A 16,204-nucleotide genomic window follows, 5' to 3' on the forward strand; every position below is an offset into this window, starting at 1 on the left:
CTCCCACCTCCCTGCCTAATCATCTGGGTCTCAGGGAGTTTCCCATTTGGTGCCTTCTGCTGTCCCTCCATCTCCGCCGTGGCCCCAGCTCTGCCCTTTCTTGTCTCTGCAGTCACAACCCACTCCGAACGGAATCCCTGGTCTCCAGACCCGCCCTGTACACGAGCACCAAGCTCATCATCCCGAAAATGCCACCTCCGTGGCTACTCTCCTACCGCAAAACCTTTGATCCCGCTTGAGTTCACCCTCCTCAGCATGCTGAACTCTCCCCATCCATTCCCTTTCCCCTGTGATGGCGCAGGACTCCAGCCGGCCCGCAGCACCCTGCATTCCCCAAGATGCGATGCATCCTCCGCCCCCCACCAGAAACGCCTGCGCCCCCAACCGAGGTGACCTTCACTGCTACCTGGAAATCCTCCCACTGAATCTCGGCCTTCCATAGGCCTTCCCCGACCGCCCCAGGGACAAACACCCCCAGAGACTCAGGCGCCTCCACACACTCAGTATAGTGCACTGGGGGGGCCGACGGCACATGCTACCTGATGCCTCGGGTGCGTTCATAAATGTCTCTTTCCCAGCCAGAGAACTCACGGTGGTAAGGCCGGCTCATCCCAGAAGGAGCTAAAACTAATACTTTTGGATGAGTATTGGATAAATAGCTATTTTCCTATCCTTTTACTAAGTATCCACCTTCTCTTTTCGATTCCTTCTGTTCTTGTTGCACTTTTATGCCACCAAAAATCTTGGAGCAGTGTAACAGGAAGATGAAATTTAGTGGGTAAGAAGCTAGGGCAGGAAGGACATGGGAAGTCAGGCATCAAGGAACAGGCAGTGTCACCTAGTAGTTGAGGGCTCAAGCTCTGGTCCTTGGTTTTGAATCCTGACTCCATTACTTCCTAGCTGTGTGCGCCTAGAAGTCACTTGACCTTTCTGTGCCTTAATTGCCCCACCTGTAGAACAGGGCTAATAGAAGCACCTAACTCCTGTCGCTTTTGTGAGGAATAAATGGGTTGATGCATGTAAAAAAAAAAAAAAAAAAAAAAACTACATCAAGCACATAGCGTTATTATTACCGTCCCTTCTACTGGTGGTACAATGATGGCTCGATCTGGCATCCCCAAGATGTGCTGAGGATTTTCCCCACCCTCTCTTCCTAACTCCTTCTTTCCTCCTCTGTTCACAGGATGACACTCCTGTCCAGGACACTAAAATGTGAAGAGCTCCTTGTGCCTAGTGATGCAGCTGCTGGAGACCTCTCTTTAGAAGTAGCAGCAAGAGTAGTAGCAGCAAATGAAGCCAGAGCAGAATTTCGTGGAGGGTCGGAGGCAGCCTGAAGACAGAGCGTGTTCTTTCCAGGTCTCCACGCTGAACGTCCCCTTGCAGACAGAGATCCGGCAGAGGGCAGCAGCCTTTTATCAGCCTGAGTTTGTGTCCCTTACCGGACTTGGTTAAAAGCAGACAAACAAAAATTATTTAAAACAATTTACTGTGGTGACAACTCCCAGGAATACTGGTCAGCTGCGGGGCCCGAATCCTGTCCACACCCACCTGTCCCTGCAGCTGACGTCGGAACTGGATTCTGATTTAGCTAATCAGATTTTGTTTGTGTAAAGTGATGCCCTTTTTACTGTTCTGACAAGTTGTTATGATTCTCAGATGTAAGTAAGAACAAATTTCAGACCGGCTAGGAACAAAAGAAAATAGTGTCGCTGGAAATATAAATCCGATAAGTTACAGAAGACCTTACGTTGTATCAAGACCCGGAGACAACCTCTCAGCTTCATCCAAATTTGAACTGGCCAGCCAGTTTTTAATCCTTGGACTGGAAAGAGATACTTACTGCAACATTAAAAAAATAGGTATCTGTTCCATCCAGAGGGAGCTTTTACTTTTGGGTAGTTTTCTAGTTGTTGGTACACTGGGAGGTGACAGGCTTAGCGGTCCCTCTTCTGCCGAGGGTGGGGGGGTGGGGAGGAGGTGGAGGCAGGGAGCAAACCTCATGGAGAAGCAGATGTCCAGAGGTTTCACGGCTCCGTGTGCTGCATTTGCTGTGTGCAGAGCAAGGAGACCTTAACGATGCCTGCCCTCTGGGCCTGGAGGGATGAGATTTGCACTTCCAGGAGGAGATCTTGAGCATGGAGTAGATCTTTCCTGGGAGGCGCTTTCAGCATCATATTTTGAAAGGTACAAAACTAGAACATCCTTCCTAGATTCCCTGGGAAGCTGCTCTGGAATCAAAGCCCAGGCTTCTCTTTCCAGACTCGGGAGGAGGGTTGGGTCTTCAGTCTGTTCTCACTGGGTAGCTTTCGCTTTAATGTTCTTTGTGGAAAGTGCAGGGGCTTTGCAAGGAACAGGGGCCTGACTACCCGTTCCTTGACTAATACCCTCCTCCCCTCTTGATGCACTCGTGCCCAAAGAGGTCAATCCACATAAATGTTTAATCTTTAGGGTTGGTTCTTACTCAGATTCGAGTATTTCAGTGTCTCGTTGTGCTGATGAGGTAGGCGGGCAGTTGTTTTTCTGGAAGCCTGTTAGACCACCTCCTACCCTGACTCAGAAAATAGTCCTCCAGACAAAGGGCCTTATGTCACGGCTGGTACCTCTATGTTTTCATCCTGTTACAGTTTTCCTAATGCCAGAATAGTGTTAATACTTGGGATATATATTTTTTCAAAACTATTTTTAAATACATGCATCTTCTAAAACTTGTAACATAGTCAAGCCCAATATTAGAAGTTTTATGTTTTTGCAGAATTTTGGAGAGATGTGTGTTTCAGTTAATTTGAGGTCTATATAATGTATATCTGTCCATCCAATCATCTATCTATCATCAACAGAGATGTATACACCCCCCCCCCCACAAACTATTATATATGTCTTTGGGTTATTTCTACACGCACGCATATTCAGACCAGAGTTTAGTGAATGTGTGCATGATTATGAGCATGTGTGACATAAAGGGGACATCTGCCACTTTCCTTGACTTGAAAAAGGACTGGAACAGAAAGCACGGGATGTAGATGTGAAGATGAAACTATTTTTTGTCTGGAGCGGCTACACCTTACAGCAGCAGGTGAGTAAGGAGCAATACAAAATGACAGGAATGTGACACTGAAGGAGCAGGTGTGATGGGGTCAGAATACCTTTCTGTCTGCCTGGGTCCCTCTTAGTCACATTCCTGAATCTCTTTTGTGAGAAAACAGAGACCCTGTTCCCAGAGGTTGTCATTAGTGATGGGGGCTCTCAGCAGGGAGTTCACAAAGTGCAGGAACCTCAGAACCTCGGGTCCTGCCACAGGCTAGGCCAGCTGGTGATCACTCTCCTTTCCCGAAACAACTCTGATTATGTGTTGCATTTGCAGATCTGGGATCTCAAAGTGGAGGATCAAAGGAATCGATGGCTGTCTTAGGCAGCTCCAGGTCCTCACCGGGCCAGGAAGATTGTGTTTCCTTCGGGCTTCCCTAATAGGCTTGAAAGAAAACACTGGTTCTTCACAGCTACAAGGCTAAAGAAAGGGGGCAGAGTCCCTCCTCCTGTACCTTTGTCATCCAGCTTGAATTTTAAACTGTATCCTTCCTTTCTCCAGAAATGGAGCAAGGAAAAAACCCCGGCTGCTTTGAAAGGATATGCCAGTGTTTAATAGGGGGCTGTGACACTGTTTTAGTTGCATGTGGAACCAGATAACCAGATGACCACAAGAAGCCCCGGGGTCTGGGCCCTCCGCTCTCCTCACTGAGGTCACCCTGAACCACGTTGGTTTGGGCCTGTGATCAGTAGACTAGACAATAAATATATGTCCAATAAAAGGAAGAAACCAGTGGACAGGCAATCGGCTCATCATCTTCTTTTGATTAAATACTTTAGGGAGTGTAATAGTTTAGTTGAATGAATGGGGACCTTCAGTTGCTAATGAAAGAAGCCCAACCAAAATTGGCTGATGAAAAACAAAACTATTGAATCAACCTCTCTCTCCCTCTCTCCCCCTGCCTTTCTCTCTCTCTCTACCTATATGCTGAGTAACATACAAATCCGTGGATAGGCCTAAATACAACACTCAGTGTCAGAAACCTCTCATCCTTGGTCTCTGCTTTCCTCTGTGTTGGCCATATTCCCAACCAGGCTCTTCAAACCAATTGGAAACCAATTGGAAACCTGCAAACCAATTGGAAAAAGCAGATTCTTTTCCGATAAGGGGGGGGGGGGGAGGAGGAAATCCTGAAAAGGTTTTCTATAGGCCCCTGTGGATCACATGTTCCTAGCTGAACCAGTCTCTGTGACCAAGGAGGTGCAGAGTTCAGATTGGCCAGGCCTGGGTCACATGACACCACCACCCTGACCCCTGCCAGGAGCTAAGGGTCAATCCTGTGCAATCTGCAAGGACTGTGAATGGGAACAGCAGAGCTCAAATGGGGTGCTGTTACCAAAGGGAATTATGCTGGGTAGGCAAACACACACACACACACACACACACACACACACGCCAGATGCGTCCAACAGGGAAATCCCAGATACACCGAACTACTATTCCATTGTTTACTAAAGAATTAAATTTGTTTTAATCAACTTGATGCTCTACGGACCAGGTAAAAATAGTATGAATAGAATGCTTCTATATGATGTGTGACCAGATGACTTCTGAAGATACCAAGACCACTGAGCAAAATGCAAGCGCTACTCAAATAAAATGGAATTTCTGTTCATAAGCCACCAGTGAAAATGAGTCTCATGATTTCATGGAATAATGTATTGCTTGTCCAGAGCTAACCTGGAGCTTCATGAGGGTAAAGACGATGTCTGTATTGTTCTTCATTGTGTATAGTGCCTCATGCATTATAGGTGCTCAATAAATATTTGTTAAGTAATGAATGATTGAACTGATTTCAGAGCTGGAGTAGGATTATTTTCAACATCCATCGCTACCCAACACCTCCCTTATCTGATACCAGATGCCTGAAGTGTCATAATTAGCCCCTGATTCCACTGGCTTCGGTCTTCTTCCCCAATCAAAATGCATGTCCTGAGAGAAGGAATAGTTTAAGTCTCCTTTGTCATCCCCGCTTGGGTTGAGTTGGTTCTTGAGATCCTCCCCGGATGGGGTTGAAAAAAAGAGCAAGGTATAGAAAAGTCTAGGGGCAGGAGACACACTTCTCTCACCTCCCAATATTGCTTGGGGTAACCCAGGTTCCCCCTCAGTCCAGTGAGGTCCCAACCCCGGTGATTATGGTTGCTGAGAAGACGTTTATTCCAGCTCTGCCCTCAAATCCCACAAATCTGTGGGAATTCCAGAGAGGCTCCACTGTGGTCAAATGGGGCAGGAAACCGTGGTTCTTTGAGACCCCACGGAGGAGGAGGAGACAACGAGTATGTTTCATGCTTCTCAGTGAAAAGGGAGCCACCAGGGCAAAACCATCCCCCTCAAAAACAGAAGCAAAAAGACTTCTTATTCCTTCTAATCCTGGCAAGTTGTGGGCTTCTCTGTGGGAGCTGCAACACCCTGGTCCTGGCATTGCCAGGGAGATGCCAGGAGGGGCACATGATGCAGAAGGAAGGGGTCGAAATGAGCAAGAGTCCCCCTGGGTACTCCCGTAAGTAATGACTCTGGCCCTTCGTGGTGTAGTTTTACATACAGATTTCAGGAAAGCACTTGAATTTAGGCAAACCTGTCACGTCAGTTATCACACTTCTCAACCGCCTCTTTTTTAAAAGAATGAGTGGACTGGATTGTACTGGAATGTACTGGAATTGTCTGGAATGTACCAGCATTCAGAACAAGACTCTAGGATGATTATATACGGCTGGTACTCAAAATAATAGGACTTCCAACACTGGTCACTCCTGTCGGACTATCTAAGGAAGCCGCAGGTGTGGCATGGTGCCGGGCACGTCCCCATCACAGCTGCCCCTGGCCCCTCAGGGGTGACAGTCACTCACTGACCACCTCTGGAAGCAGCTGGCATGAAAAAGCAAAGGGCCTGTTTTGCATTGCCTCCGATTCTGTATCTCCTGTCTTCCACCAAGCACAAAGAAAGTTTTAAGCCCTCTGTGTTCCTTTGTGATTTCAAGATACTCATTATCCTTATTTTTTTCCCTCATTATAAAAGCAGTACATCTTTATTTTAAACAACTTGTGGAGGAAAAGAAAAATAAGCAAAAAATTGTAATTCCTCTACTTAGAAATCACTGGTGTTAAGATTTTATGGATTTTTCTAGTTTTTAAATCTGTGTATATATATGTGTGTGTGTATATATATATATATACACACACACATATATATATTTGTTTTGTTTTAATTCTTGGTTGTAACAAAATTAAGATCTTACGATATGTAATTGTCTATCTTTCTTCCTTGTCACACACTATCATGAACAATCACACTTTTTGCCCATGGAAACTGTGCACTTCTGTCCTCTTCTCCCCAGCCAGTAACTTCCAGAGCAAGACCAAGTGTGTATGAAACAGAAGGAAAATAAGATGCGCTGGTGGAAATGGTGTTCTGGCAGAAGGCAGTTCTTGTCACAATCTAGACCTTGGACTTCTATCCCCTCTAGGACTTCGTGCACTCTCAAAGCTTAAATCAAGTGAAAACTTGGGAGTGAAAACGCTCAGGCCGAGGCAGCTCCAAAGATTCATTTCTGATGATCCAGGGACTGCAAAATCCAGAGGAAGGCATGAGATAAACCTCAGAAAAAGAGTCACCGAGGGGAAACCGCATCGAAACCCAGAGATGCGTTTAGTAAAAAGTAGCTGAAGCTACTATGGGATATTGGACTGGAGCCTGGAAAAAGACGCATGTGTGAGCAGATTCAAGTTTCTGTTTGGATCAGGACATGGCCTGCAGCGGTGAAGCAGATCTGCCAGTTGTGACAACTGCGGTGGCCTGAGAGGCAGTTGGTGCCTAACCTCACAGGCAGCAAACAAGGCTCGGCACCCAGTCGAGAGTCCAGTCCCGGGGGCCGAGTGAGCAGGAAGGTCCCTCTGAATGGCGGAGCCGTATGATTAAATTGTATTCTCATTTCCAAAGAGTAACCGCATCATGGCAGAACCAACGCTGCACCGCTGAGGTCTAGATTGGGTCCGAATTCAGTGGCACACAACCGTTAATCATAAAATAGGAACCTAAGTGATGTTTCAAGCCGTTCACAGTTTCAAGGCTGACATCTTCCCAGCGTTATTCTAATCATCTCTTAATGGACCTTCTCTAATCTCCCCATCTTCCTCCCGTGCATCTGACCCCAAGTCAAAGGTATCTTTCTTCCGTCGGACTTCTAACATTACCGTCATTCTCAAAAAGCCTTGATGCCCCCAAATCCCTTAAGTAAAATTAAAACATCAAAGCACGGGGTTCAAAGTTCTCCAAGAACCACCAGTCCCCTTCTTCCACGCCAGTTTCCACCTTACTTGCTAACCAGCCAAGCTAAGCTCATTGGCATGGAATTGCTTCAAGAGCCGGAGAAGTCGTCAAAGGACAAAAAAGGACATGGTCACCTCCTTTGACCATGTCACCTCAGGAAATCACCTAGAAATCTGGAAAAGGTCAGATGCGTCAGTCAAGTCACATTGACATGGATGAAATGTTGGACACCACTTAGGGTCCCTTACAGAAGAAGGAGATCATGCTGCATTGTCTCGCTGGTGCCCTCTGAAGTCACGGCAGACAGCCTAAGGGATGAGAAAGCAAGCGTGGGAAATTCAACAATAACCTTGAGAGCGGACACCGGCAGAGGCAGGAGAGGCCTCCAGCCTTACCTCCCATGGCACCTGGCGAGGGGAAGGAATGAGCCCCAGGAGGGGGCTCCAGCTCAGGCAGGGCAGAGTGAGCCCAGCGAAGGCACCATCTCAAGGAGAGGGCAAAGCGGATCGCTCAGGACTCTGCTGAGAGCTCCTCCCGCCCCGCGGTCACCCCTGAACCCACCGCACCCCGAACCTGTCCTCAAACTACGAAGGAGTTCGAAGCTCTGAAACCTCGGCTCAGGAGGAGGAGGATAACCTCAGACAAGGAGAGGGTGTCCTTAAAAGTCTGACCGGCCATCAGAGCAAATGGAGGGCTTGGCCGGGCTGCCCTCCTCCGCCACGTCCTCGGGCAGGGCTCTGGGATCACTACTGGGCCAGATTCGGTTATGAAAAAGGTTTTTTAGTTTTGCTCTCTGATTTGAGGGCTTTTCACTTGTGTCCCTCCGCCCCCGCCAAGGGCGTGAGCTCAGGTCCTGACCTTCAGTCACTGAGAGACACCCCAAGAGCCCGCTGGCCTCAGGAGGAAGGGAGAGGGGAAGAGCAGAGAAGCTGGGGGAAGCGGGGAGCTTCCAAAAGGTGAAGGGGCAAGAACACTGACCCCTCGGGAGAGCTGACAGCTACGGAGCAACGGCTGCCACGGACCCCGACTCAAAGGAAGCTTGGGGTCCTGAACCTGGCCCTCCGCAGCCCTGGGAAGAGGCGGGTGCCGGGGGCGGGGCGCCGGGGGCGGGGCGCCGGGGGCGGGGCGCCGGGGGCGGGGCGCCGGGGGCGGGGCGCCGGGGGCGGGGCGAGTCGAGGCCCCGCCCTCCCGCAGCAGGGGGCGCCCGGGCCGGAAGTCCTCCAGGCCCCTGCAGCCGTCTGGGCGCCTCTCGCCTCCGCCCCACCTGCCGCCCCTTCCGAAGCCCTTCTAGCCCACCGCCCCGAGCGAGCTACCTGGCGTGTGGGGGGCCTGCGTTTCCTTTGCAAAGGGCGACCCGTAGTGCCTACGGGCGGGACGTGGCGAACATCCTGCGAGCTCCGTACCTGCAAGATCCCATAAGCAGCACTGGGAAAGTTAGCTCTTAACCCTCCTCCGGGGTTTCTTCCGCGCCCGCTCCGCCCGCCTGCTTTCAGCAGCGGGCTGCCGTCCGAGGGCACGAACGGGAGGCTGAGCCAGGCGCGACGGTCCCCTCGCGCCCAGCGAGCACTGACGGCGGCGAGACGCTGCGCGGCCGGCACCCGCGGGGCCCCGCACCCTCCCAGCCGCGGCCTCCGCGCCCGCCGCCACGCCGTGTGCAGCGTAGACCCGGGCGCTGGGTGGTCTGGCTGAGGCGAGAGGCGTTCCGAGGCCCACCGCTGCGGGTGCACGGTCCAGGCGGTGGGAGAAAGGTCGCAGGTCGGGTCGGCGGGAAAGGCGACGAGAGGCGGGGCGAGGCTGAAGGGAGGCGCCGGGAGCCGCTCTGCCGAGAGTGGCTCGTTGGTCTAGGGGTATGATTCTCGCTTCGGGTGCGAGAGGTCCCGGGTTCAAATCCCGGACGAGCCCAGGCTTTTCTTTCTTTCCCTCCGCACTTTACCCTTTCATTCTTTTTTTCTTACTCACACTTATATGAAACAGAGTGCTCTGGTCCCTTGAGCTCGAATGTTGATTCCCCCAGTTTTGCGAAGCAAGAAATCGAATGGGATCCATTCGTACCAAATGGCCACGGTGCGTCGGAGAGCAAGGGGGGAGAACCGCTGTGCCCTTACAGCACGCGCGCTGGGAAAGAGAGGCGCCTGGTGCCGAGTCCTGGGCCCCCCAACACCCCCGCCGCACGTGGGCAGGGCGCCGAGCACTGGTCGGTCCTCGAGAAGGGGCGCGCCGTCCACCTGCCGACGCCCAGCACCCGGCCCGCGGCTGGACGGGCGCGGGGTGGGGCGTGGTTAAACCACACCTGCGGGCAACCGAGAACGGAACTCTGCGTCCCTTGCCCACGCGCGCGAGTCGGGAACTGGCCGGGGTAGGGACAGCGTTTCCAAAGTGTTAAAATGTCTTCAAACTTTCTACGTTTTCACGTTGTCTTTTCATGGTATCGGGTGTAATGTTAAAAAAACAAAACAAAACCTCGATTTCGTGTTTTGCACCAACATATACTTACTGCATGTATTGCTCTAAGATTCAGAAACTTTTTAATTCATCAAGGAAGTTTTTTAAAAAGGAGGGCTCGTCCGGGATTTGAACCCGGGACCTCTCGCACCCTAAGCGAGAATCATACCCCTAGACCAACGAGCCGATGTAGTCACCCGCTGCCTGCTATACTAAAGGAAGGGAAAGATACTTTTTCAGGCGCCCCCAAGTGGTTATTTACATATTGTGTCTCCAGCGTTCGTATGGTTTTGTGTTCTAGAGTTTTCTATTTTCCTTTTTAACTTTTTATCTTTGAGAATCCGACACAGAAGAAAACAAACGGTCTCATTACCAGCGTAATATTTACCTCTTATTTCGAAAACCGTAAGTCTGTTTATATTCATCGCTAATAGATCGCAGTGTGTCTGTTGCAATGTCCCTGTGGCAGGAAAATCCTAGACACTTTCCCTTACCGTGTTCTGGACCTTGCGCTTTCTAATAATAGTAAAATTGTCGGTTTCAGGACTACCTTTTATCCTAGGGTTCAAAATGCCACCTTTCCAAGCCTTGTGAATTCCCATTGTGTTTTTTCTCAAACTATTCTCTTCGGCTGGAAAATCTCTTTCCTTTCGGATAAATCCCAAACTCTGACCTTCCCGGAGAGATCCTGTAACATATTAAAATCAACTGTATGTGGCATAGAACTGGGGTGCAGTCTTGTCTCCTCTAATCATGATTAATTGGAGGACAAGATGCCAACACCAACACTGAAATCTGTATAAACTGGCAACCAATTGTGTAATTCATTACAACTGGTGTCCGATCGTCCCGGTATCTTTTATGGCATGACTTGCTTACTATATTTTAAATTCTTAAATATTTAGTGTTTAAACTTATGCCAACAAAGCCGGTGCTCAATAATTGGCGAGCTGGTTTCAAGTTCCTTAACAATACAGATCTTGGTAAACTGTCTCTCTAACAAATAACAAACCAGATCGGCAACAAGTGGAAGGGTGGCTCCCCTAAATAGACCTCTTCATTTGTTTTATTTCATATCAGTGCGTTCATTCATCTGATTGCTCAACAAACAGTACAATACTATGTACCAGACACTGAATGGTCAACTTTCTTCCTATGGTTTTTGATTTTATTAAAGCCCCAGGACAGGACCCATGGGCAGGAAGAGCCGCCAAGAAGTTTCTATTTCTCATGAGAATGAGGAGCTAAAAATTACGACTTGTGAGATAAAAAACTGTCGCCACTTCAGATTTCTGAAAACCTCAGTGTCTACAGTTCCTAAGGTGTCTCTGTGCCCTCCTTTCCTGCTTGAATTTGCTATAGTTATTACTGTTTTCAGGGTTTTTTTTTCTTACTCCTACTTCGCTCCAGGGATTGAAAAAGTTTGTCTATTACTCTTCAGGCTCCATCGGAGTATCTCACTTGCCTCTCACAACGATGCAGGAAGACCGACAGTAACAAAACTTCAGAACATCGATTGCCTAACCCACAGTGATAAATGTCTGTATCCTGGTGAAGGAACACCTGTGACCTGTGACCCTCCGCAAGGGACATTCTTCCCTTGTAGGTTTCTGTGAAGCAGAAGTGGGGTCCAGGGAGGCAGAGGATCTTAAGGAGCATTTTCTCCCCGTCACAGTGAATGAAGAAGCCTGGTGACATGTACTTCTACAGTCAACCTCTCTCTAAGGACCCCCATTATTCTTGTTACCCCAATTTGGTGCCCGGAAATATCATAGACACTAGAACTCTAATTTTCAGTATTTTCTAGCAAAAAATGCAACCCTTCTGAATTAAGCCGTCCTGGCAATAGAAATGTCAATGAAATTGATTCAGCTTCAGGCAAATCTTTTTCATGGTGGCCTGGGATTCATCTTTGATTCTGATATCTATTTGTGAATAATCCGATTCTCAGTGTTCCAGAAACCTCTTGCTATCGCGACCCACAGATCACAGTGTTCCAATGCCTCTAGCAACATATCTTAAAAGACAAGGAGGGAAAGAACACCAGTGACAATACGGGAGGTGGGGGAAGATTCTGCCACAATCACAAATAGCTGTGTGAAATTTTGGTGTCTGTCACCCTCTTCCTAATTTCTCCCATTAATTCCAGCCCTAGAAAATTCTGTCTGTATATATTTGCCAGCACTAGATGCTTCTGAGTGCCCCTTATCTTTTTTTTTTTAAGTTTATTTATTGAGAGGGGGAGAGAGAGAGCAGGGCAGGGACAGAGAGAGAGGGAGAGAGAGAGAATCCCAAGCAGGCTCCACACCAGCAGCACTGACCCCGACGCAGGGCTCTAACTCATGAACGTGAGATCATGACCTGCACCAAAACCAAGAATCAGACATTTAACCGGCTGAGCCACCCAGGCGCCCCGCAACTGCATTTTTTGTGCACTGCATGGAAAAGGAAGTCTGTGAGCCGATGGGCCTGTGTAGATAACTGTTATCAGAAGGCCTCTGTGCATGACTTTTTCTTATTATTGATTTTGTGGGGAAAGTTCTCCCCCAAGGAGCCCCTTCTTTTCAGAGGCAGTCATCCATTAAAAGGATCTTTCTGACTTGGTTGGAAGTCCTCAGTGGATTCTGATCGTATTGCCTGGACTGCTTGAGCTGGTGAAGGGAAGTTTCTAGGAGGAGGAAAGCGGTATAGGAAGACAAGGAGGTTTGTTGAGTGAGGATCACGGGCTAACCAATAATGATTGGAATCCAAAGGTTTTGGGTTTGTTTTCCCATTTACTTTCTACAGCAGGATCAGAAACCACAGTGTAAGGGCTGTGGCTCAAACAACCTCGCATGATTGTTTTTTTCTTTGTAACTTCACTAGATCAATTTAATAAACATTCACCCATCTCTTCATCCGACAAATATAACGCAGACATAAATTGCATAGGGAGGGTTTGCGACTTGAATGGGTGGTAAGCATAGGCCTCTTTGAGAAGATAACATGGCAGCAAAGGCTAGAAGGTCAGGAAGGTGTGAGGCAGGTCCGTATCTGGAAGAACAACTGGGTAGAGGGGGATAAGCCAGTGCCAACACCCTGAGACCTGAGTGTACCTGAAATGTTCCAGAAATAGCAATGGGGACAGTGTGGCTAAGAGGAGGGGAGCAAGAGTGAGAGTAATAGGAGACGAGTGTTGCTGTGTGCCAGGCTCTGTCTGAAGGCCCTGGGAAAACATGGAACCGTATGGCTAGTCCCCCGTGTCCCTAGAGGGGGACCATTTTATATGGGAGACAGGCAGGTAAGTAGATAATAGCAAGCGCGCGCTGATATGATACTAGTAACATTTATTGAGAACGTACCGCCCAATACGTTACTCCCATGTGTGTTTGCAAAGACCCTGAGAGAGGAATCCTATTCTAAAACCTAAAGACGATGCGTTAGAAATCAGAAGGAGTACAGAGCTGTACCGGATGGCAGTGGTCAAGTGCACACAGGGCGGCGTAGGTATTAGAGACTGCGGGAAACCTTTCTAGAGGAACTCACCCTCCACTTATATTCTGAAAGACGAGAAGATAAACTTTGGCCGTCAAGGGACGGAGGGAGGCCTGAAGCCTGAGGAAGCAGCCAGAACAGAGCCCTGCGGGTGTGAAGAGGCAGGGCTGGAGCCGAAGGCAGGTTCGGATTGCACGACTGGAGTGTGGGCTGGAGGGCACAGGGCAGGGGCTCACAAACGCAGTCTGCAAGGATGTGCATGCCGGCCAAGGTGTTTGGGCTTCATGCTTAGGGCAATAAGGAGCCGATGAAAGGCTCTAGAAAGGATGTGAATGGGAAATTCATTCTGTCCGCTTTCAGGTGGAGGCCAGCCCCCTGCGAAACAACTCATAGTCGAGGTTTTCTCGTTTGTTCTCTCTGGCCTGGTTTTCCTACCTGTGGGGGGTGCACACAGGCTTTGGGGGACCGGAGAGAATGCCAAGGCATGCGGGGAGAAGCTGGCTGGGGCTTGAAGCCAGGGAAGAAGGGAGGGGGGCTGCTGTGCTCAGTCCGGGGGTGGCCAAATCCGGGTGTCATCCAGGAGTCCCAGCAACTAGTGCTCGGATAGACAAGCCCTCTGACTTTTCCCAGCAAGTGACGTCTCAGAGGTCGTTTTTCTCGTGTACTGTAGAGCACCTCACCGCCACGGCAGCCTCTCAGGCTCCATGTAGCCCTTCTGCGGCTTCCCCGGGTGGCAGACCTCGATATCTAATTGCCTTCTGGTTGCCCATGGTGTGTTCTCGGCATTTTAAGCTATGTCCAAGTCCAAGGCCCAGCTCGTTAGCTGTCCTCACAGACCAGTTTCTTTTCCTTGGCTTTTATTTTATATATATATATATACATATATACATATACATATATATTTATATATATATGTGTGTGTATATATATTTATTTACATATATATGTATATATTTATTTTATATAGTTATATATAAATATTATATATATTTATATATAAATATTATATATTTTATATATTTGTATATAAATATTATATATTTTTATATATTTATATATTTATATTTATAAATATATATTTATAAATATTTATTTATATATGTCTATATATTTATTTACATATATGTATATATTTATATTTATATAGTTATATATAAATATTATATATATTTATATATAAATATTATATATTTTCATATATTTATATATAAATATTATATATAGATATTTATATATTTATAAATATAATATATATGTTTACATATATATGTATATATATTTATTTGCATATATAAATTTCTTTTTTATAAAAATATTTATTTATTTATTTATTTTCATTTATATATTTATTCATAAATTATTTATTTATATAAATTTATTTGTATATATATTTATATAAATTTATTTGTATATATGAATTTATTTATATGTTTATTTATATTTTATTTATATTATATGTATATTTACATCTATATTTATATGTATATTTATATGTATATTATTTGTATATATGAATTTACTTATTTATTTATTTATTTACATCCAAGTTAGGAGTAGATTCCTGAGTGCCCCTTACCCATGTAGCCCACCCCCGCCTCCCACAACCCCTCCAGCGACCCTCTGTTTGTTCTCTATATTTAAGAGTCCTTTATGTTTTGTCCTCCTGCCTGTTTTTATATTATTTTTGCTTCCTTTCCCTTATGTTCATCTGCTTTGTATCTTGAACTCCTCATATGAGTGAAGTCATATGATATTTGTCTTTCTCTGACTAATTTCACTTAGCGTAATACCCTCTAGATCCATCCATGAAGTTGCAAATGGCAAGATTTCATTCTTTTTGATTGCCGAGTAATACTCCAGTGTATATATACACCACATCTTCTTCATCCATTCATCAGTTGATGGAAATTTGGGCTCTTTCCATACTTTGGCTATTGTCGATAGTGCTGCTATAAACCTGGGGGTGCATGTGTCCCTTCGAAGCAGCACACCTGTATCCGTTGGATAAATGCCTAGTAGAGCAATTTCTGGGTCATAGGGTAGTTCTATTTTTAGTTTTTTGAAGAACCTCCATACCGTTTTCCAGAGTGGCCACACCAGTTTGCATTCCCACCAGTGCAAAGACCCTCTTTCTTCACATCCTCGCCATCATCTGTTGTTGCCTGAGTGGTTAATGCTAGCCATTCCAGCAGGTGTGAGGTGGTATCTCATTGTGGTTTTGATTTGTATTCCCTGATGGTGAGCGATACAGAGCATTTTTGCATGTGTTGGTTGGCCATATGGATGTCGTCTTTGGAGAAGTGTCTATTCATATCTTTTGCCCATTTCTTCACTGGATTATTCATTTTTTGGGTGTTGAGTTTGATAAGTTCTTTATAGATTTTGGACACTAACCCTTTATCTGATATGTCATTTGCAAATATCTTCTCCCATTCTGTCGGTTGCCTTTTGGTTTTGCAGATTGTTTCCTTTGCTGTGCAGAAGCCTTTTATTTCAATGAGGTCCCAATAGTTCATTTTTGCTTTTGTTTCCCTTGCCTCCAGAGACATGTTGAGTAAGAAGTTGCTGTGGCCAAGGTCAAAGAGGTTTTTGCCTAATTTCTCCTCGAGGATTTTGATGGCTTTCTGCCTTACATTTAGGTCTTTCAACCATTTTGAGTTTATTTTTGTGTAGGGTGTAAGAAAGTGGTCCAGGTTCATTTTTCTGCATGTTGCTGTTCAGTTTTCCCAGCACCACTTGCCGAAGAGACTGTCTTTATTCCATTGGATCCTCTTTCCTGCTTTGTCAAGGATTAGTTGGCCATGCATTTGTGGGTCTATTTCTGGGTTCTCTATTCTGTTCCATTGATCTGAGTGTCTTTGTGCCGGTACCATACTGTCTCGATGATTACAGCTTTGTAATACAGCTTGAAGTCTAGGATTGTGATGTCTCCACCT

At 46.8% G+C, this 16,204-nt stretch overlaps 1 protein-coding gene, 2 long non-coding RNA genes and 2 other non-coding genes across 11 annotated transcripts in view; 3 read left to right on the top strand and 2 right to left on the bottom strand.

Moving 5' to 3' along the window:
- RCSD1 (RCSD domain containing 1) overlaps positions 1-4,878 on the top strand; it is a 76,198-nt gene extending 71,320 nt beyond the window's left edge. For 6 of the 7 annotated variants that reach the window (XM_045048864.1, XM_011290867.4, XM_045048867.1 and 3 more), the window contains one exon: positions 1,184-4,878. In XM_045048864.1, coding sequence (XP_044904799.1) covers positions 1,184-1,216 — 33 coding nt within the window. In that variant the 3' untranslated portion in view covers positions 1,217-4,878. The remainder of the gene's footprint in view (positions 1-1,183) is intronic. The other variant, XR_006591734.1, reaches the window with a different exon arrangement.
- On the bottom strand, positions 1,050-9,806 carry LOC123382786. Its single transcript, XR_006591737.1, has 2 exons — positions 8,756-9,806; positions 1,050-7,660 (listed from the first exon to the last, which is right to left on the bottom strand). It is a non-coding gene; the product is annotated as an uncharacterized LOC123382786 (long non-coding RNA).
- TRNAP-CGG lies at positions 9,183-9,254 on the top strand. The gene has a single exon. It is a non-coding gene; the product is annotated as a tRNA-Pro (tRNA).
- Positions 9,807-9,898: 92 nt separating the features above from the next.
- Positions 9,899-12,691, top strand: LOC109495546. Its single transcript, XR_002739285.2, has 2 exons — positions 9,899-10,199; positions 11,236-12,691. It is a non-coding gene; the product is annotated as an uncharacterized LOC109495546 (long non-coding RNA).
- Positions 9,909-9,980, bottom strand: TRNAP-AGG. Its single transcript has one exon. It is a non-coding gene; the product is annotated as a tRNA-Pro (tRNA).
- Positions 12,692-16,204: the final 3,513 nt, after the last annotated feature.

The sequence above is a fragment of the Felis catus genome, chromosome F1 (genome assembly GCF_018350175.1).
Source record: "Felis catus isolate Fca126 chromosome F1, F.catus_Fca126_mat1.0, whole genome shotgun sequence".
Taxonomy (NCBI): Eukaryota; Metazoa; Chordata; class Mammalia; order Carnivora; family Felidae; genus Felis; species Felis catus.